The following is a 21651-nucleotide window of genomic DNA, read 5'->3' on the forward strand; positions in this document are numbered from 1 at the left end:
ATTTTTTTCCAAAATTCTCAATACTGCCCCCTAGCCCAAACAGGTTTTAAGGTGCTTCCGGGGTAGCACCTTTAAGGGGGGGTACTGTCACGTCCTGGCCAGTATATAAGGTTAATTGTTTTGTAGTTTGGTCAGGGCGTGGCAGAGGGTATTTGTTTTATGTGGTTCAGGGTGGTGTGTTTGTTTAAAGGGGGTTTGATGTAGTATTTCCGGGGTTTTGGTTTATAGTCTGTTTATGTATTTCTATGTGTAGTCTGGTGAGTGTGTTTCTATGTTAGGTTAATTGGGGTTGGGACTCTCAGTTGAAGGCAGGTGTTGTCTATCTGCCTTTGATTGAGAGTCCCATATAGTAGGGTGTGTTTGTGTTTGGATTTTGTGGGTGATTGTTCTGTGTTGAGCCTATGCTTTGCAGACTGTATGTTTATCGTTCGTTTTCTTGTTTTGTTGTTTTTTTGTATTCGTGTTGATTTAATTAAATGTTCAAGATGAACTATATCGACTCTGCTGCGTATTGGTCATCCTTTTCCGACGATGATTTCGTTATATCGTCAGAAGATGAAGATATTCGTGACAGTACCATGTCAGATATTGTCATGCCGTGTGTGTAGGTGGCAGGAAAGTCAGGCGCAGGAGAATCAAACTTGGTATAAATGGAGTAGTTTAATAACGTAAAACAAAACCTCCAAAACCAAAGTACATAATAAAATAAACGTGGGTACAAGAACCCATCGCGCACCAATCCAATATCACGAGCATAACAACAAACAATCTCTGACAAGGACATGAGGGGAAACAGAGGGTTAAATACACAACATGTAATGAATCGGATTGGAACCAGGTGTGTAGGAAGACAAAATGAAAAATGGATCAATGATGGCTAGAAGACTGGTTACGTCGACCGCCGAGCACCGCCCGAACAAGGAGAGGCATCGACTTCGGTAAAAGTCGTGACAGATATAGAGTTGAAATGTATTCAATGTTGAGTTTGCATCCCAATATTACACTTTATATACATCACAGAAGACTGACATTTTAGCAAAACTGTTTGACATAGAAACACTGAATTATTTAAAAATTGTATTTTTATCATGTTTATTAATTAGGAAATTATAAAAAATATTATCAACATTCCACCCATGAGGCCACTAGAGGGAGATTTGGTCATTTAAAAAGGGCTACCCAATAGCTACCTGGACTATCTGCATTGACCCTTTTTGTAATTCTTTTGACTCTACTCATGTGCTGCTGTTACTGTTTATTATCTATCCTGTTGCCTACTCACTTTATCCCTACCTAATATGTTCATACAGTATCTACTTAAATGACCTTGTACCCCTGCACGTCGACTCAGTACTGGTACCCCGTGTATATAGCCAAGTTATCGATACTCATTGTGTATTTATTCCTTGTGTTATTATTTTTCTATTATTTATCTTTATTTTCTCTCTGCATTGTTGGGAAGGGCCCGTAAGTAAGCATTTCCCTGTTAGTTTACACCTGTTTTTTACGAAGCATGTGACATGTAAAGTTGTATTTTATTTGATAAATGGGGCCTTCAAGTAGAAAATGGGCGAAAGTGTAGAAAGTGTGATTTTTTTTTAAAAAGAAGAAAAAAACTCATGTTATCACTTTATTTCCTTCTATGTTATGACAGGGGTCATCGAGTATTAACCTGGCCAAGCCACATGAGCATTCATTACTCCACCAAAACACCATCCAATCCACTCACACCTCTCATCTATTCATGTGTCCAGGACTACAAGAGATGCATGAGTTATTTCTACTGAAGCATGCTGTACTAAAAACATGACTCATTCCATTTGAGGACTGGTCTAAACTCACTTGGTTGTCACTCAGCTTTAAGTGTATCAATTTGCATGGCTTGTTCTGTAATCAATTTCCGTCACTACCCCGACTTCGGAAATGTAATAAAAACAAAAAAGTTGCTTATCTAACTCAATTGAGAAAGAGAACACTTTGTATTTTGATTGATAATGTTTTACATTTTTGATGATCTTTCAACCGATCTAAAAGGCTGTTTGATATTCTTTGTCAGGCGAAATGTCACACTTTCATCTGTTGAATACATTTTTACAAAACATTAACTCCATTTCATGATGACATGAAAAATATATTTTATTAATGGGGAAGGAATCTCTTGTAAGAATATATGATTTCCCTCCCAGTTCCTTAGTACTTTTAACACTATAGATGTATCCCAAATGGCACCCTATTCCCTACATAGTGCACTACTTTTGACCAGAACAATATGAGTCCTGGTCAAAAGTAGTGCACTATAAAGGGAATAGGGTGCCATTTGGGGGAAAACCTTGAACACTACATCAACGGTGCGATAGCCTTCGTGTCTCACCTCAGTGGGATTCTACTCAGTGCATGAAAGCATTTGCAAAATGTCAATAAGAACACAATAAATGATCTACAAATCATGTGGAGAAGCAGCTTCTGTCAAGTCAATACTTGCTGTTGTGTTGATTAATCATCTTGCAGCGCTCTCTCTCTCTCAGTAGCCTATAATTTATGTAGAAGAGAAACAAGACCTTTGTTGATCCATGGCCCGCCAGATATCAGAGTGCACAGTGAGAAAATGTAATTACGTGGAAGATCTGCCACACTTTCTCAAAATTGCAGGGGCCTCATTTATTTATTCATCTTATTTTTTTATTGATTGAATTTTGTTTTCTAATTTCAGGCGACAGGATCTTTGTGTTATTACGTCGTTAAAATGTTCCTGAATCAGTTTGGTCGTGACTTATTCTGTGGAATGCAATCAGTTCGGGGAGGTAGGGCCATGAATTTTGCATGAATTTCTTCTCCTTTTTTTGGGCTTCATATTCTTCAAGCTGTCTCGAGATGCAGATCAAGTCAACATAATTAGCCCGTGATTGCGCAATCATGGACAATTATTGTGTCCTTTTCATGAATCATTATACAATGCCAATTAATTGCATATGCTAATTGTCATCATTTAGATACTTTACATTCCTTCAAGTAACATGTCACATTCAAAGACACCTGTGGTGGGTGTAATAATAGCTAATTGCTGGTTTCTCACGGTTTCACTGCTGTGGTATTCATAACATTTCTCACCTAAGCACATACACTTCTAAAGGCTTGCCATCTAGAGAGGCACAGTACTGTATGTTTGCTCGACCCAACATTACTCAACCGGGGAAAGGTACAGAATGCCATAGGTACTGATCTAGGATCAGCTTCATAATCCTAACCTTAACCATTAGTGGGGAAAATGCAAAACTGACCCAAGATCAGTATCTAGGGGCAACTTTACCATGTTCCACATTACTCAATGGAGCTGTCAAAACAATCAAGTCCATTGTCCACTTTGAGTGCATACTTCATACAAAACATGTGGTAATGAATTGAGGACAGCCATAAGGTTACTAAGGCTACCCATTTAATGTGACTACATCAATGTTTTGGATTTTGGAGTGGAAGTGGTGCATTGGACCTAGACCGCTTGAAAGAGAAAAGGTACTTCGGCTATAAAAGATGCACAGGCTCTTGGATGTAGTCAGTGGTCCAAAAAAGATGGTGTCAAATAGCTTAAACCTTTAATTTGTTTTAAATATCTTTGGTGGGTTTTCATTTTTTTATTTTGTTGATAGGACATTGAAGAGGAGACAGCAAAGGTAGAAGAGTTTGCGAGTCAGAAGGGCTGGACCACACTTTAAACCTATCTGCACATTAGGAAACGATAAATAAAAGTCTTAACCTACACAAACATTATTCATCAATAGGTTATGTTTGACTAATATTTGAATGCAAATATTTGAATATTTGAATGCAACCCAATTGAGAAGCAGCAGCATTCCTCTATATCCTATGCAAAACTTATATTGAAAATGCTGTGATTTATTCAAATTTATACCAGTGGTGTCAAACATTTTCACATTTCTCACAACCCAGCTACACTGTATACGTAATGAAGTATTTGATGTTTCCTCCCTTGGAGTTTGCCGTGGAAGGCCCTTAATTGAATATTCACTATTCATTTACTGACATATGTTTTCCAAATGCATACGTTTTCTTCTTCAACATCTGTCTTTATGGAAATAATATCAAAGGAGGAACTTTGTTGATAATTACACTGATAACTCATCAGTGAGAGGCTCTGGAAAGGATGAAAGACCCCCAAGGCTTCCCTCAGTACCCTACATGACCAGAAGAGTGGTACAGGAATAACACGGCAGTTGCTGTTCAAACCTACAAACACACACCGCCAACATTGTCTCTTCCTGAGCCACGGACACTCATTAGCTAAGTAAGCCAATAAAAAAAAAGAGAGGGAAGAAAAACACCTGTTTATGCATCGCTAAGATAATTACCTGCACATAATGATCAGCCTGGAAGATGGCAAAGAAAAGTAGTTTATGGGCTCAATTACCGACGTTATGAAACGCGAGATCAAACTTAAAAGATGGATAATAATTCAGTGACTCGAAGGAAATAATCAGAGTTTGTGGTGTGTGTGGCAGTTGTGTACGTAAGGGAGGAGAACAAAGGTCTGGTGTGGTCTGGCCCAGTGGTTGGCACTCTGGAGACTGGAGTCACAAAATGTCACTGGCTGATTTCCCATGGACAAAGCCTGCCTTCCTCTCAGCCTTTTATTAATTACAAAAAAGTGGCAAATAACATAGGCCAATCAATTCTGTCTGACAATCGCTTATGTGAAAGGTCTCATCTGTCGATCAGTGGTTATGGAATTTGTTTTAAGAGAGTTTGAAGGGTCACATAGACCTCTTGGGAGGGCAGGAGCAATCCTCTGGAGTTCTTCTGCGTTATTTCGATCCTGGTTACTTCGATCCTGTTAATACCGCATTTGTCATAGGTTATATAGGCAATGAGAGGGATGTGTCATTCATGTTCAATGCACTGTACACAGAAACAAGACCCACTGGAGACAAGCAAATATATATATTTTTTGCCATGTGCAATATCAGATGTCTGACTACTTAATGTCGACGTCCCATAACCTTGTTTAGTACAGTGTCCATAACAGACAGCCTGAGACTGAGGCTAATTAATAATTTACCAACATTAGTAGTAGTTATTGATAGTGTGAATTTATACAATTTCAATTTAATTACATCATTCAATCGTAGTTAGACTGGAGTGAACGTTTTGACCCAAACATGTCACGCTTATCTTCCACTGCTTCCAATACTCTGACTTTATCTGATTTTCTGACTTTGCAAGGAACCTGAGTCAATCTCAAGTAAGCTTTTCCATATGAGTACGGATTCTCCCTCAATTAACTTCAATAGTTCTTTGTTGAAACAATCGTGTTGAGATGTTCCTTGTAGACAAATGCAACCTTGAGCTAGTCCTAATACATGACTTAAAGCTGTGGATCAGTTAGCCACAAGCTCATCTCTTCACAGCAACAATACACTGTAATCATTCTCATAGTGTGTCATGTTTCTTCTGGAAACATCAGCAGATAGAAGAGATGTGAAAATAATTGTGACTGGGTGTTAATTTCTTCCAGAGCAAAGTTAATCAATGGGAGTGCATGAGGTGCCCGTTTAAAAATATCATTGTGAAATGAATTTGAATAAATTAAATGATTTGGTATGACGTTACTTAAAGATGATTTGGACATTTCTTTTTAACAGGCCGCACATGCCCCTTTTCCACTCCCATTGATTTTAGCTAACAGTGGCTAAAGTTAGTTGTGGATGTCTAAAGAATACTGAACCATGGATTACAGTTTCTCCTGGCCCATAGACTACTTTCAGGGTGAATAGCCATGTACATTTAGTTGTAAAATATTTATTTCCCTTTAAAAAGTAACTGTCCAATGTTTAGATTTCTATGAAATATGACCTGTAATTAATTACAATTTGGGTTAAATAGTTTTCCTTCCCAATTTTTTTAAATGAAGTATGTTAAAAAGCAGCTTTTCTGTGTTGGAGTGGTGTCGGTGTATCCCAATGAAAATGATGTGGGCGTATAGCGGTCATTAAAAATATTCAATGCTGATTGGCTGGCTCATCCTCCTCAATCATCCTCTATGAGGAAGTAGTATTTTTTTTATGGACTATTTGAGACAAGTTTGAGGTGGTGTTTTTTTTCTCTCCAATTTATGCTTTGGCCACAAATGAGTATAGGATGAGTCAACACATTATTTGGGTATGCGATAACAGAATTTGGACTTTTAAAAGTGAGATTTTCACTGGACAGTTACTTTAGACACACAGTTCAACAATGGAAAATGTATGTGCTTGAAAAGATTTTGGTTATAGTGACACCTTGATTGGAAATATTCATCAGTTTTGCTGGATCCCAAAAGAGAGATACAAAGAGGAGCAGGAGAGTATGATGCAGAACTAAACCACAAGACAGCAACTGTACTGCTTTTGCGGTTCTACAATTGCAGCCAGGCTCCGGGGATGGAATGCAAATAGATATTTTTTTCTGCACACAGGAAGTATGCAAAAGCACTCTCATTGACATCCATACACTATACTGTATATATTTGTTTGAGTAGCTTTTTCCAAATCAAATGCAAGCAGCCACAGTCCTCAAAGCAAACAGGCTCGAGTGAGCATCTCCAAATATGTGCTCATACAGTGTGATTCCCCTAGCAGTTCTGTCTGCTAGGAGATTCAGGCTCATTGCAGGCTCAAAAGGGACCCCTGGTAAACAGTGGAGCTGTAGGAGGAGGTGCAGGATGATTTAAGATGGGAGTTGAGTTGGCTCGTAAACACAGCTCCAACCAACACACATTTGGAAAAGACTGAATCCATGAGAGGATTCCTTACGATTTCACATTTCAGTACCACAAGGAAGTGTGTTGTACTCGTTATGTTTGACCATAGCTTTTTTTGAAACTCTTTTATGAGTTGGGCTGTCCCACTCCTTTTGTATCCTATGAAGACATACTACTACAGTGTTGGAAAGACAGGGAGGATAGAAGGGTGACTCAAAGGGCAGTTGGCTGGATCGGAACCTATGCTGACTCTGGCAGACTGTGTGCTGGGCTCAGCTGTTCTAACCGATGGACCACACAGGCCACTCCATTAGATTTTTAGCTTCATCCACTCCACCGTATATAAAGCTGTTTTTTTTGTCACAAAAGGCTGAACAAAATGCTAAGATTGTCTATACTACAGTGATAAAAATGACTTTCAATCTAGAGTAAGAAGAAAAAACAAGAACGTTTAGATGATTAATGTCAACCTGGACTCAAGGGTAGATGTAACATAGTACACGAAAGGGTTAGATAACATACTAAGTAGGTGCAAAGTAGCTAAAAAGTAGTAAGTAATTGCAAAGTTGCTAATCGGCTAAAATCTTAAAGTTTGCATTGATGAGATTCAAACACGCAACCTTTGGGTTGCTAGACATTCACGTTGTAAGCCTACCCATCCACCCCGACCAACGACCCTATTTTCCTGGATTCAAATTAACTCTAAAATGGTACCAATATAGGTTGTCCATATTAGGACAGCATCAGTCTCACCGGGACTTGTTTGAATCTTAGCAAGATTGCTGAAATTTAGGCTCTTTAATGATGGACAACATACTCTGTAATACGACAATAGACCATAGACCACAGCCCACTTAATGGGCTGGTGGGGTGGCAGGTAGCCTAGTGGTTAGAGCATTGGACAAGTAACTGGAAGGTTGCTAGATCGAATCCCCCAGCTGACAGGGTAAAAATCTGTTGTTCTGCCCCTGAACATTCATTGTAAATAAGAATTTGACTTGCCTATTTCAGTAAAAGTAATATTGATTTTTGCACTGAAACATACAGGCCCTGATTAGTTCATATCATATTGAGTTATATTGACCAATAGTAATTCTCTAATGAAGTCATAGTACAGTAGGACCTCAGACACAAATCTTAATGTTACAGATTGATCACTCAACTGAACTGGCAATAGCAAACTGGGATATGTAAAAGAAAACACATCTAAATATGCAATAAATATTTTTTTTTTTAAAGGTTGATGAGTATTTAAGTGAAATTCAAAGTTACAGACATTTCTGTGTTCCGAACAACCTCCATTCCCGACAACTCTGAGTGCATATCTTCAAGATCCTACTATAGTTAATATTTATATATATAACTATTGGTTTGGTTTGCTAAGCACCTTCAGTGTTTACTCTTAAACAGAACCACCTAATCATCACTTTTCAAGCTAAATAGTACCATTTGAGACAGAACAATGTGTCTCACTAAAAACGGTGGGCACTGAGTAATTGTAACCACAGAGGCGACAGACAGAAAAAAAGTAACTTTATCTTTATCCCTGTCATTCAGTAGTCAAATCACAGTACACAAAAATGCTGGATTTACAGAGCTCCAGTGTAAACAACACAATATCAGCTAAGTATGGCAAGCCACGAAAATGAGAACAGCTCCGGCAGCAATAACACTGTATTTGGCTCCACAGCTATCTGCTCACACACACACGATCAAGCTGCAAGTGTCACACATTGAATGGGAAAGTACAGATGTTAATGTCCTTGACCATAAGAAAGAAACCAACAGTTTGTGAGTGGACAAAACATTTGATATGTTAGCTCAAGTGAAGTAGTACAACAGTATGACATATCCACTTCTCCATGCATTTATCTGTGACCTGTGACTCAGTAGTGAACTTTCACAAGGCATACATCAAAAAGGCAAAACATCTCTGTTAGTCCAAAGTAAAAGAGCAAAATATAGAATATACTTAGATAACCAAAATCTATAATCCATTGAGTATTAAAGTAGTCCAGGTGTAGAGATATTAGACCTGCAGGTCAGTCCTTCGGTCAGTTGGCAAGGTGTTCCTTTTCATTACGTAGCCTGCCTCTCTCTCCATGTTTCCTCAGAGGTTTCATTATCCGTCTAAGGTTTTTTTCTCCGGCAGATACAAGAAATGCCTCTGGCAGTTTTTAGCAATACCCCTTTGTGCTTCAAACCCCAACCGGGCAGCTGAACATAGTCCCAACAGTTTGTCTTTTTAGATGATAAACAGCAACTTTTTTACAATTCTGACATTATTCCACACAGATGTGTGAATAATGCCTACATCTGCACGATTTGAGGAAGTCCACTAGTCGAAACAGGATAGGGGTCAACAGCAGAGCAATGTTCATTGAGAAAGTGGACATTGATTGTCATCTTTTTTTCGACCAATTGTGGCTCTCAAGGTTATGATGTTCTTTTGATGTTTTTTTTTATGAGCTTGTTTCAAGGAGAATAGAGTCTATCCCATGTAATCCAAAGAACATGTACTGTGTGTCTGTAAAAAGTATGGTACGTACAGTGTCCATATTAGGAGAGGACCAGAGTACAAACCAAACAAAAATATAGCACTGTACACCGGTCAGGCAGTGCTCCTCAGAGTGTCCAAAGGTGCTATCCTTGACCCATCCTGTCTGATCCATCCATACTGTAGCTCCTTCTGTCATTACACATGGGTCTGCATGCGTTTCTGCAGCGGCCGCGTCAGGTCTGAGTTCTGCGAGGACGACTGCGAGTAGTGGGAGGAGGAGGAGGCGGCCGAGGCCTTGCTGTCCTTGTCAAACTGCACGTAGCCGTCCTGTTTGCTGTAGCTGCTCACGCTGCTGTCGCACTGCGTGTCGATGAAGGAGCTGGAGTCGCTGAGCGAGCCCCGCTGGAACTCACGCTCGCACAGCTCGATGGAGCTACTGCCCATGCCTAGCACGAAACGCTGGCTGTAATCATACAGGCGGTTGGGCCCGGCACCTAGCGTGCTGTAGATGTTGGTGAAGGACATGCCTGTGGGCACGCGTTGCTTGCCCATGGTGGCTGAAGAGGAAGCCGAAGGGTTCCGGACCTCTGCGCCGCCGGTCTGGCTGGGGGCCATTGACATAGTCGGGGTGCCATGGTGTTCCTTGAAGGTATTGACGCTGTAGTAGCCATTTGTTGGATCCTTGTGGAGGAGACGGGGCAAAGACACAAACAGATGTGTTAATGTTAGGACAGGAGACATAAAATGGAAGGCATGTCAGTGCAGTGCAGTTACTATTTTGGTAGTTGTTATTGTGATAAAATGGATAACTCACTGAAAGGTGAATGATTACAGTTTGAAAGAGGCACATCTGTTTCTTTATCTGTGTCATCATCAGTCAAACAGGGAAAATATCGAACAGCACCATCTAATTTCTTCATTTTCTCTTTTGATGATCCAGACATCTGCTCTCATTTGAACAGGAGAGATTTATGTTTCTATTATAAATAGCCTACATGTACTTAATGATGAAATATAAATACTTCGAGGCACCATCTATAGTGCCTTCAGAAAGTATTCACACCCCTTGGATTTTTACACATTTTGTTGTGTTAAATTGATATGTTGACACTGATCTACACACAATACCCCACAACATCATTTATTTTTACAAATTAATAAAACATTTAAAGCTGAAATGTCTTGAGTCAATTATTCAACCCCTTTGTTATGGCAAGTCTAAATATGTATAGGAGTAAATATTTGCTTAACATGTCAAATAATACGTTGCATGGACTCACTTTGTGTGTAATAATAGTGGTTAACATGATTTTTTTTATGATTACCCCATCTCTGTAACCCCACACATACAGTTAATTGTTAATTGTAACCCCACACATTGTTAATTGATTCAACTACATAGACCAGGGGGGTTTTCCAATGCCTCACAAAGAAGGGCACCTATTAGTAGATGAGTAAAAATTAAAACAGACACTGAATATCCCTTTGAGCATAGTGAAGTTATTAATTATGCTTTGGATGGTGTATCAATACACCCAGTCAATACACAGATACAGACATCCTTCTTAACTCAGTTACCATAGAGGAAGAAAACCCCTTAAGGATTTCACCACCAGGCCAGTGGGGATTTTAAAACAGTTTCAGAGTTTAATGGCTGTGATAGGAGAAAACTGAGGATGGGTCAATTACGTTGTAGTTACTTCACAATCTTAACCTAAATGACAGAGTGAAAAGAAGGAAGTCTCTACAGAAGAAAAAAATATTCCCAAAACACTCATCCTTTTTGCAATAAGGAACAAGTAATACTGCAAAAAATGTGGTAAAGAAATTAACTTTTTGTCCTGATACAAAACATTTGCTTGTGGCAAATCCAACACAGCACATCACTGAGTACCACTCTTTTTATTTTTAAGCATGGTGGTGGCTGCATCATGTTATGCATATCAAATAAAATAAAATGTTATTTGTCACATGCACCAAATACAACAGGTGTAAACCTTACCGTGAAATGTTTACTTACAAGCCTTTAACCAACAATGCAATTCAAGAAATAGAGTTAAGAAAATATTTACTAAATAAACTAAAGTAAAAATGTAAAAGTAACACAATGAAATTACTTAACAATAACAAGGCTATATACTGTTACCAAGTCAATGTGTGGGGGTACAGGTTAGGGGAGGTAATTTGTACATGTAGGCAAGGGTAAAGTGACTATGCATAGATATGCTTGTAATTGTTAAAGACTAGTGAGTTTATTTTTGAATAAAATGAAACTGAATAGAGCTAAGCGCAGGCAAAATCCTAAAAGAGAACCTGGTTCAGTCTGCTTTCCAACAGACACCGAGAGACAAATTTATCTTTCAGCAGGACAATAACCTAAAACCCAAGGCCAAATATACACTGGAGTTGCTTACCAAGACGACATTGAATGTTCCTGAGTGGCCTAGTTACAGTTTTGACTTAATTCTGCTTGAAAAACTATGGCAAGACTTGAAAATGGCTGTCTAGCAAAGATCAACAACCAACTTGACAGAGCTTGAAAAGTTTAAAAAGAATAATGGGCAAGTATTGTACAATCCAGGTGTGCAAAGCTCTTAGAGACTTACTCCAAAATATTCACAGCTGTAATCGCTGCCAAAGGGGATTCTAACATGTATTGACTCAGGGGGTTGAATACTTATCTCATCAAGATATGTTTGTTTTATTTTTCATAAATCAAAAATTACATTATTGGTGCCTTGTGTGAGGATGATTCCGTAACTGTTTCTTCAATGAAGAAGCTGCATAAACAGGGAGTAGGGTAAAGTGGACACTGATCTTGGGTCAGATTTATATTTCCCAACTAATGGTTATGGTTCAGATTGTGGGAGGGGAAATTGATCCTAGGGGAAACGTCACCCTGGACTGCATAAACAGAGTATAAACTTTGCCAGGCTTAATCAACAGGTATTTATGCCCTAATTCTAGGTGGTCTAAAGCTGTGACAAAGCAACACCTATGTTTTCTCATGTATTCAAATACTTGCATTATTGTGACCAAATTCATATCTAAATCAACAGCTATTTATTAGAATGATGGGACATCGAAGAAACAGGCTGATGTGTGCGACGTGAAAAATAGATAACATGCTTTCGGGGTGTGAAATCGTCATCTCCCACTAACACAAAGAAATCCTCTTATCAGCTAATTAAATGGCCTTAATGATTCCACATGTGGGACCAGCATATGTTGAATAATTGCAAAGCCAGTTCATTTTCAGTCACAACCTACGTGTGTAAAGCGGGTTTTTTTCTCTCTATGCTACTCCATTTCCTTTCTTGAAATGAACTGATTGTTAGATTCCGGGAGGAGGGAGAAAGACTTTGCCTGCCGACATTCAAATGGATAAAATACTAAATTTGCTGTCAGAGCAAGCAGACATCTTTGTCTGTACTTGTGGCTGGAGGCTATTACAAAGAACTCTATTATCGATGGCAAGACAGAAAGGGTAGGTCCTTCAAGCGGCGGAATCTCAAGGGTGGGAATTGAATTCGCAGAGGATGACATCAGGAAGAGGAAACTCTATGAGAATATACTGTACATTAGCGGTTCACATCTGACCGGAGAGATGGAGAAAGTAACACATCTGACGTGAGAGATGGAGAAGATAACACATCTGACCTGAGAGATGGAGAAGAGGTCGCAGATGGGCTGTGTACAGCTGCAGCGATCGGTAAGCTGCTCAGATAGCTGATGCTTAAAGTTAGTGAGGGAGATATATGTCTCCAACTTCAGCGATTTTTGCAGTTCGTTCCAGTCATTGGCAGCAGAGAACTGGAAGGAAAGGCGGCCAAAGGAGCTGTTGGCTTTGGGGATGACCAGTGAGATATACCTGCTGGAGCGCGTGCTGCGGGTGGGTGTTGTTATGGTGACCAGTGAGCTGAGATAAGGCGGAGCTTTACCTAGCAAAGACTTATAGATGACCTGGAGCCAGTGGGTCTGGAGACGAATATGTAGCGAGGGCCAGCCGACGAGAGCTTACAGGTCGCAGTGCTGGGTGGTATATGGGGCTTTGGTGACAAAACGGATGGCACTGTGATAGACTGCATCCAGTATGCTGAGTAGAGTGTTGGAGGCTATTTTGTAAATTACATTGCCGAGGTCGAAGATCAGTAGGATAGTCAGTTTTACGAGGGTATGTTTGGCAGTCACCCGACCTCAACCACTTGAGATGGTTTGGGAAGAGTTGGACAGACGAGTGAAGGAAAAGCAGCCAACAAGAGCTCAGCAAATGTGGGAACTTCTTCAAGACTGTTGGAAAAGCATTCCTCATGAAGCTGGTTGAGAGAATGCCAGGAGTGTGCAAAGCTGTCATCAAGGCAAAGGGTGGCTACTTTGAAGAAACTCAAATATAAAATATATTTACATTTGTTTAATACTTTTTTGATTACTACATGATTCCATATGTGTTATTTCATAGTTTTGATTTCTTCACTATTATTCTACAATGTAGAAAATAGAAAAAATTAAGAAAAACCCATGAATGAGTAGGTGTATCCAAACTTTTGACTGGTAATATATATATATATTTAATGTTCATTTTGCATCCAGGTGTCCATAACTTGTTCATGCCAATCAGATTAGATGGGTGCATCCCAATAATATATAATTTATCCTGAAGTGTGCACTTGTTTAGTACTTCGCACAAATCTGAAAGCATTGGTTTGCTGGAGATATGGGCTAGTGAAAGTTTCCACCATATTTTCTGTCAAATCAGTGAAGGGAAGTTAACAAGTGCACACTTTGGGAGGAAGGAGAGATAATTGGGGGACATAGCCAATCATTTCTCATGTTTGGATTGAAGAGATTGCCTCCACTTTAGACATGAACTTTTCCATCAATTCAGAAACTCTAACGTGGTTGTGGATGCCTAATGGAATTTAGAATGAATTAAGAACCACTCTACCTGCTTTTGAAGTTTCTCCTCAATCCCTTTGAAATTCAATCACTCGTCCACTCTTTAATCTGCATATTTCTACTTTCAGTTATATATAATGAAAATGAAGTGTTATAAGCGGGAGAGTGGTCTATCTATAATAGGGAAAACAAAATATACACGACGACGGATTTGCAGGTACTCCCTGTCACAACTTCCACTGATGTTGGTGCCTCTCCTTGATCGGGCGGCGTTCGGCGGTCGACGTCACCGGCTTTCTAGCTACCACCAATCTACGTTTCTTTTTCCATTTGTTTTGTCTTGATTGTACACACCTGGTTCCCATTACACTATAATTTATTCCCTATTTAACCCTCTGGTTCCCACATGGTTTTGTGCGTGTTTGTTCTTTGTTTAGTGTTCTAGACTTCTGTGAGCTGGTGTTTTTCCCTGCGTGGAAATTATTGTTGTTTCTTTTCGAGTAAAGTATGTCTTTTACTCAGTTCTGTGTCCTGCGCCTGACTTCGTCCTACCGCTGCACACTGACACCTGACACTCCCTTCTACTCTACCTTGACTTGCTCATCGGTATCTTAATAGGCAGCCTTGTTTCATGCAACTCCTACTGGTTATTTTCACAACACTCCAGTAATGTAGATCTAGAAGAGATTCTCCTTAGAATAGATGTGGATTGTGACTGAAATAAGATTCCTTACATATGAGCAGAACATCAATAAGCCATTCTGTGTAGAAAAAGAAGAAGAAACAGAATAGGACTACTAACTGAATAGAATACATGTTCCTCCTAGAACTAGAATGCGGTGTACATTTTAAGACATTCCTGATGCTGTATCACTGCCCCATGTATGCCTGGCTCTGTGCCCACTTTAATGTGCTAGAGAAGAAACAGAATAGGAGTACTAACTGAATAGAATATATGTTTTTCCTTGATCTATAGTGCAATGAACGGTGCACATTTTAGGACATCCCTACTAATGCTACAGTGAGGGAATAAAGTCTTTGATCCCTTGCTGATTTTGTATGTTTGCCCACTGACAAAGAAATGATCAGTCTATCATTTTAATGGTAGGTTTATTTGAACAGTGAGAGACAGAATAACAACAAAAAAATCCAGAAAAACGCATGTCAAAAATTTTATAAATTGATTTGCATTTTAATGAGGGAAATAAGTATTTGACACCCTCTCAATCAGAAAGATTTCTGTCTCCCAGGTGTCTTTTATACAGGTAACGAGCTGAGATTAGGAGCACACTCTTAAAGGGAGTGCTCCTAATCTCAGCTTGTTACCTATATAAAAGACACCTGTCCACAGAAGCAATCAATCAATCAGATTCCAAACTCTCCACCATGGCCAAGACCAAAGAGCTCTCCAAGGATGTCAGGGACAAGATTGTAGACCTACACAAGGCTGGAATGAGCTACAAGCAGCTTGGTGAGAAGGTGACAACAGTTGGTGCGATTATTCGCGAATGGAAGAAACACAAAAGAACTGTCAATCTCCCTCGGCCTGGGGCTCCATGCAAGATCTCACCTCATGAAGTTGCAATGATCATGAGAACGGTGAGGAATCAGCCCAGAACTACACGGGAGGATCTTGTCAATGATCTCAAGGTAGCTGGGACCATAGTCACCAAGAAAACAATTGGTAACACACTACGCTGTGAAGGACTGAAATCCTGCAGCGCCCGCAAGGTCCCCCTGCTCAAGAAAGCACATATACATGCCCGTCTGAAGTTTGCCAATGAACATCTGAATGATTCAGAGGACAACTGGGTAAAAGTGTTGTGGTCAGATGAGACCAAAATGGAGCTCTTTGGCATCAACTCAACTCGCCGTGTTTGGAGGAGAAGTAATGCTGCCTATGACCCCAAGAACACCATCCCCACCGTCAAACATGGAGGTGGAAACATTATGCTAAGGGGTGTTTTTCTGCTAAGGGGACAGGACAACTTCACCGTATCAAAGGGACGATGGACAGGGCCATGTACCGTCAAATCTTGGGTGAGAACCTCCTTCCCTCAGCCAGGGCATTGAAAATGGGTCGTGGATGGGTATTCCAGCATGACAATGACCCAAAACACACAGCCAAGGCAACAAAGGAGTGGCTCAAGAAGAAGCACATTAAGGTCCTGGAGTGGCCTTGCCAGACTCCAGACCTTAATCCCATAGAAAATCTGTGGAGGGAGCTGAAGGTTCGAGTTGCCAAACGTCAGCCTTGAAACCTTAATGACTTGGAGAAGATCGGCAAAGAGGAGTGGGACAAAATCCCTCCTGAGATGTGTGCAAACCTGGTGGCCAACTACAAGAAACGTCTGACCTCTGTGATTGCCAACAAAGGTTTTGCCACCAAGTACTAAGTCATGTTTTGCAGAGGGGTCAAATACTTATTTCCCTCATTAAAATGCAAATCATTTTATAACATTTTTGACATGTGTTTTCTGGATTTTTTTGTTGTTATTCTGTCTCTCACTGTTCAAATAAACCTACCATTAAAATTAGAGACGGATCATTTCTTTGTCATTGGGCAAACGTACAAAATCAGCAGGGGATCAAATACTTTTTTCCCTCACTGTATATCACTGCCTCGTGTATGCCTGGCTCTATGCCCACCTTAATGTGCTGGAACTCCTTCTCTTCCTCTTGTAGGACTTCCAGCTGCTTCAGCACAGACTCCTGTGCCTGGAAGTCCCCACGTTCAATCTGAGACACCAAGGGGGCAGACATGTCACTGAATGGCCGTTTGATATTCATGTACTATCAGGGGTGTAGTGGAGGGTAAATGCATGCAAACTGTTTTTATTTGGTAAATAGCATTTACGTGCCTATTTACGTTAAATAAGCATGGTTGTCTGTTTTCAGGGTTAACCCACTTTTCTTTTTTAATGCTTCATCCCTGAGTAAAATGCCATGTCTAAATTAGATCTTTGGGTTACTGTGTTTGCGGTAAGTCTGTTAGATGTACTGTAGAATGGAAAATGTTCTTCAATGAACTGTAGATTAGAACATTTTCAATCAATTCAGATGTACTATCGATGGACTCGTAAATTACATGCGGAGAGGAGAGATGAGTAGCGTTCAACTCACCATCATCTGCTTGATGGCTGTGTGTTCCTCTGTTTCCCGAGCTGCGTTGTGATCCTTGTGAACAATCTCCACCCGGATATCGTTTTTAGCCAAACCCACTCCTTTGAGATCTGTAGAGAGACAGGGAAACTGATTGGCACCACTGACAGAAGTCCTCTGGCACCGCATCATACCACATCCGAGCGGCTATAAAAGCTGTAGCCCCTTAGATCTCTTGATGGGAGCTTGGAGAGTCCCTTAGCTCCACAGCCAGACCACAGACAGCATCAGCATCATAACATGTTCTTTGGTGGACTGGAACTATTCTACACTCCCACAGCAGTCACAGCTCATTACAAAACTGGGTCCTGCTTTATTTGAAGTGCATCTTATGAAGGCTTCATAAGCACTGCATAAATGGGTCACAAATCATCTATAACCATATTTCATGCGCTATAAAATATTAATAAATATGAACAAACACATTGATGGGTATGTCACCCAGTTAAGCCACATGATGAATCTTTATAGAACATGATATAGGCTTAAAAATGAGCAACCCTTCAGTGCTAGGGCTATGTGTGCCAAAGAATACATTGAATACATGCATAATGCTTAACTCTTAACCATAAATGCTCATGTGTGTAAATATTAACCGCCGGCAGTTGACACAGGGTATGCCAGAAGCATTTATGAATGATTTGATTATAAGGTGTCATGTGCTGCTTATTTACGTGTTATGGACATTATATAGGGCACTGTATACTTGAGTGTCACTGAAATTGGTGATAACATTCATATACAATCATATCCTTATGTTGGCAGGATCCTTATTCCTTAAACAGACAGCAGTGACTGCTGTCATTCATGGACATTATACACATGGATATTTCTGTAGCACTTATGCATGGCACTAGTGAAATACACTTTATTGACAGCCTATGATATGGTAAGATCACATACAATCATATACAAGGGTTACTTACTCTCTGTTTTAATTTTGCCTGCCAGGTCTCTCTGGCGAGAGGAGATGGATACGGGTAAGGAGGACATGACGAGGTGAACGTCTTCTGTGGTAAACAACAACAACATGGTTAACAGCAGTCTACATTGACCGTATATATGAGCGCTGTATCACTACACTCCACCGGCGGCGGTCAGTGCCGTTTAAGATGGGGGAGGACAATTTGGGGGTTTTAATGAGCATGGCCTTATTTCTATTACAGCATAATGGATGACTGTCATTCCTATTCCATTCACCCAGTTCAATGTAATAGCGATAGGTTTAGGCTACTACATGATCCTCAACTGTTCCCTATACTCATCATAAGGTTGCTACAACCTGGCCTATGAATGAAAGTTTACAACGTAGGTGCACACAGGTCGAGAGAAACATTTGAGGTGACAGACAGTGACACATGGACATTATATTATTATTGCCTGCATCTAGCTGATATAGGGTGTAATCATTAGTCCAACAGTTGCAAATGAGAGTTTCTATTGGAGAAATTCAGGTGTCTTTATCCCCGTTTTGTTCTGTTTAAGATTTTTTTTTCAAAATAATTGGTGGAATGAATATACCCCCTGTAAATACAGTTCACTTTCATAACAGGCACATTGTACTCCTCACATCTATGCTCTCTCCTCCTCTCACCTTTGCCCCTTGTCACTTGTGGATTTCAATGCACTGTATGTGACCAGGCGAAAAAACCTTTCCAAGCCAAACAATATCATAACTGCTACACACAGCCTACATTGTTGTCACCATATTAGCTAAAGTAACGTCATAGTCAACATATCAATAGAACTAACATGTTAGTAAACCTGCTACAATCATGCAGTGACATTACAGTGTACAGTCAGTAAGCAGTTTAGTACTTACACTGGCGGGCCCCGGTGGACATAAATTAGTAAAACCAAAAGCATACCCTAATTTGGAAGAGTTCCAGTTTTGTGTTGGATAGTCATAGCCAGCTTGCTAACATAACATCCCTCTGTTTTAGCAGGGTGTTTGAGTTGGCTAAACTAGCTAGCTACCATTTTCAAGTTAAGTAAGGGAAACAGAAAGTGAAAAAAATTAAGAAATCTCTCTCTCTCTCTCTCTCTCTTGATTCTCCTTCATTTTGGAAGAAATTAATTTGTTCAGAACTGTTCACCTATTGTCTCTCTCTCTCTCTCTTTGAGTCAAGTACTCACAACAAGTTATGCACTGCAGTGCTAGTTAGCTGTATTTTATTATTTCAGTACTAGATTCATTCTCTGATCCTTTAATTGGGTGGACATCATGTCAGTTCGTAATGCAAGAGCTCTGATAGGTTGGAGGACGTCCTCCTGAAGTTGTCATAATTAACGTGTAAGTCTATGGCAGGTGGTGAGAACCATGAGCAATCAGGGTTATGTATTGAAGTCAGTGTACCCAGAGGAGGATGGAAGCTAGCTGTCCTCCGGCTACACCATGGTGCTACCCTACACGGTGATGTTGAGGCTACTGTAGCCCTTCTGTCACATTCGTCGTAAAGATGGGACCTAGGCGCAGCAGGAATGTGAATACTCATCTTTTTTATTATGAAGAAAACCAAAATAAACACTTAATCAAAACAACGACGAGAAAACAGTCCTGTGAGGCACACAGCTACACTTGGAACAACTACACACAAAAACCCATAGAAAAACACCCCTACTAAATAGGACCTTCAATTAGAGGCAACGAGGAACAGCTGCCTCCAATTGAAGGTCAACCCAATAAACTAAACATAGAAATAGAAAAACTAGAACGAACATAGAAATATACTAACATAGAACATTAACCAAAAAACCCAGAAACACATAAAACAAACACCCCCTGCCACGTCCTGACCAAACTACAATAACAAATAACCCCTTTACTGGTAAGGACGTGACACCTTCATTGCAAAGTAGAACGTTTCAATACAAATATTTGGTGACGTGATTATATTTAGTATAGTTGAATATAAACAAGATCACTTTTTAAATGTTTTACAACTTTTATTTTTCTGAAAATCACTCAGGAGTATCGTCCTCCCCTTCCTCCTCTGAGGAGCCTTCATGGCACTCCACTGTGTAGGCTGTGTTTTATATCAGATAAGGATATTGCTTTAAAGGAGAAGTTTGCCTTTTTACAACCACATCTCTATTTGTGATGTAAATGGCATGTTATAGAAGGGTACACACACCTTTTTTGTGATTTCACTTTTTTTCTTACAGTACTGTACCCCAAACAGGAAATCACCTTCTCATCCTTGTTGTGTAGTATGGGGGCCCTGAAAAAACACGAACAAATGCTCCAAAAACACCCAAATACTTTATTTTAGAAATGGCAAAGCTCTCAATATAGTGAGGCAGGTCTTTTGATGTTCTACACATGAAATTGTGTCATTACAAACTTTATCCGCAATGTTATATTCCCTTTTGCACGACTCGAGCCATTTCCCCTATCCAGCTGTTCCATTCTCTGTGTAGCCTGCTGCTACATGCAAGTGCCAAAATAAATAAAACACCAAAATAAAGCGTCTTAATAGGGCGTTGTGCCACCACGAGCTGCCAGAACAGCTTCAATGCGTCTTTGGCATAGTGTGTGGAACTTCATGTGTGGAAGAACCGCATGCTTTCAATGTACTTTATATCCTTTATGTACTCAAGTGTTTCCTTTATTTTAGCAGTTATTTATACATTGGACAGAGAGGTATAGCCCGAGCCGCTACAAAATGGAATATAACGTTGCGGATAAAGTTTGAAATGACACAATTTCATGTGTACAACATCTAAAGACCTGCATCACTATAATGAGAGCTTTCTTAAATTACGTATTTGGGTGTTTTAGGAGCCATGTTTTTTCTGGCCGCAATACTACACAATGTGGATGAGGAAGTGATTTCCTGTTTGGGCTAAGTTTCTCAAAAGCGTGAAATCAAAAAATGGTGAATGGACCCTTCTATAACATGCCATTGAGACCAAAAAATAGAGATTTGGTTGTAAAAAATCTAATTCTTCTTTAACAGGTTTGGGATAAAGGGCAGTATTTTCACGGCCGGATAAAAAAACGTACCTGATTTAATCTGGTTACTACTCCTGCCCAGAAACTAGAATATGCATATAATTAGTAGATTTGGATAGGAAACACCGTAAAGTTTCTAAAACTCTTTGAATGGTGTCTGTGAGTATAACAGAACTCATATGGCAGGCCAAAACCTGAGAAGATTCCAAACAGGAAGTGCCCTGTCTGACAATTTATTGTCCTTCTGTAGCGTCTCTATCGAAAATACAGCATCTGTGTTGTAACGTGACATTTTCTAAGGCTTCCATTGGCTCTCAGAAGGCGCCAGAAAGTGTAATGGGGTGTCTGTAGTCTCTGGGCGAAGAACAGCAGGAGTATTTGTTAGTG

At 39.9% G+C, this 21651-nt stretch overlaps 1 protein-coding gene across 2 annotated transcripts in view; it reads right to left on the bottom strand.

Moving 5' to 3' along the window:
• Window positions 1-7975: 7975 nt before the first annotated feature.
• The window catches only part of kirrel3a (kirre like nephrin family adhesion molecule 3a), a 261823-nt gene continuing 248147 nt past the window's right edge, over window positions 7976-21651 (bottom strand). For both annotated transcript variants that reach the window (XM_029699881.1, XM_029699880.1), the window contains exons 13-16: window positions 18236-18319; window positions 17271-17380; window positions 16797-16886; window positions 7976-9932 (exon numbers count right to left, since the gene is read on the bottom strand). In XM_029699881.1, the coding sequence (XP_029555741.1) occupies window positions 9447-9932; window positions 16797-16886; window positions 17271-17380; window positions 18236-18319 (770 nt within the window). In that variant the 3' untranslated portion in view covers window positions 7976-9446. The remainder of the gene's footprint in view (window positions 9933-16796; window positions 16887-17270; window positions 17381-18235; window positions 18320-21651) is intronic.

The sequence above is a fragment of the Salmo trutta genome, chromosome 19, assembly GCF_901001165.1.
Source record: "Salmo trutta chromosome 19, fSalTru1.1, whole genome shotgun sequence".
NCBI classification, from domain to species: Eukaryota; Metazoa; Chordata; class Actinopteri; order Salmoniformes; family Salmonidae; genus Salmo; species Salmo trutta.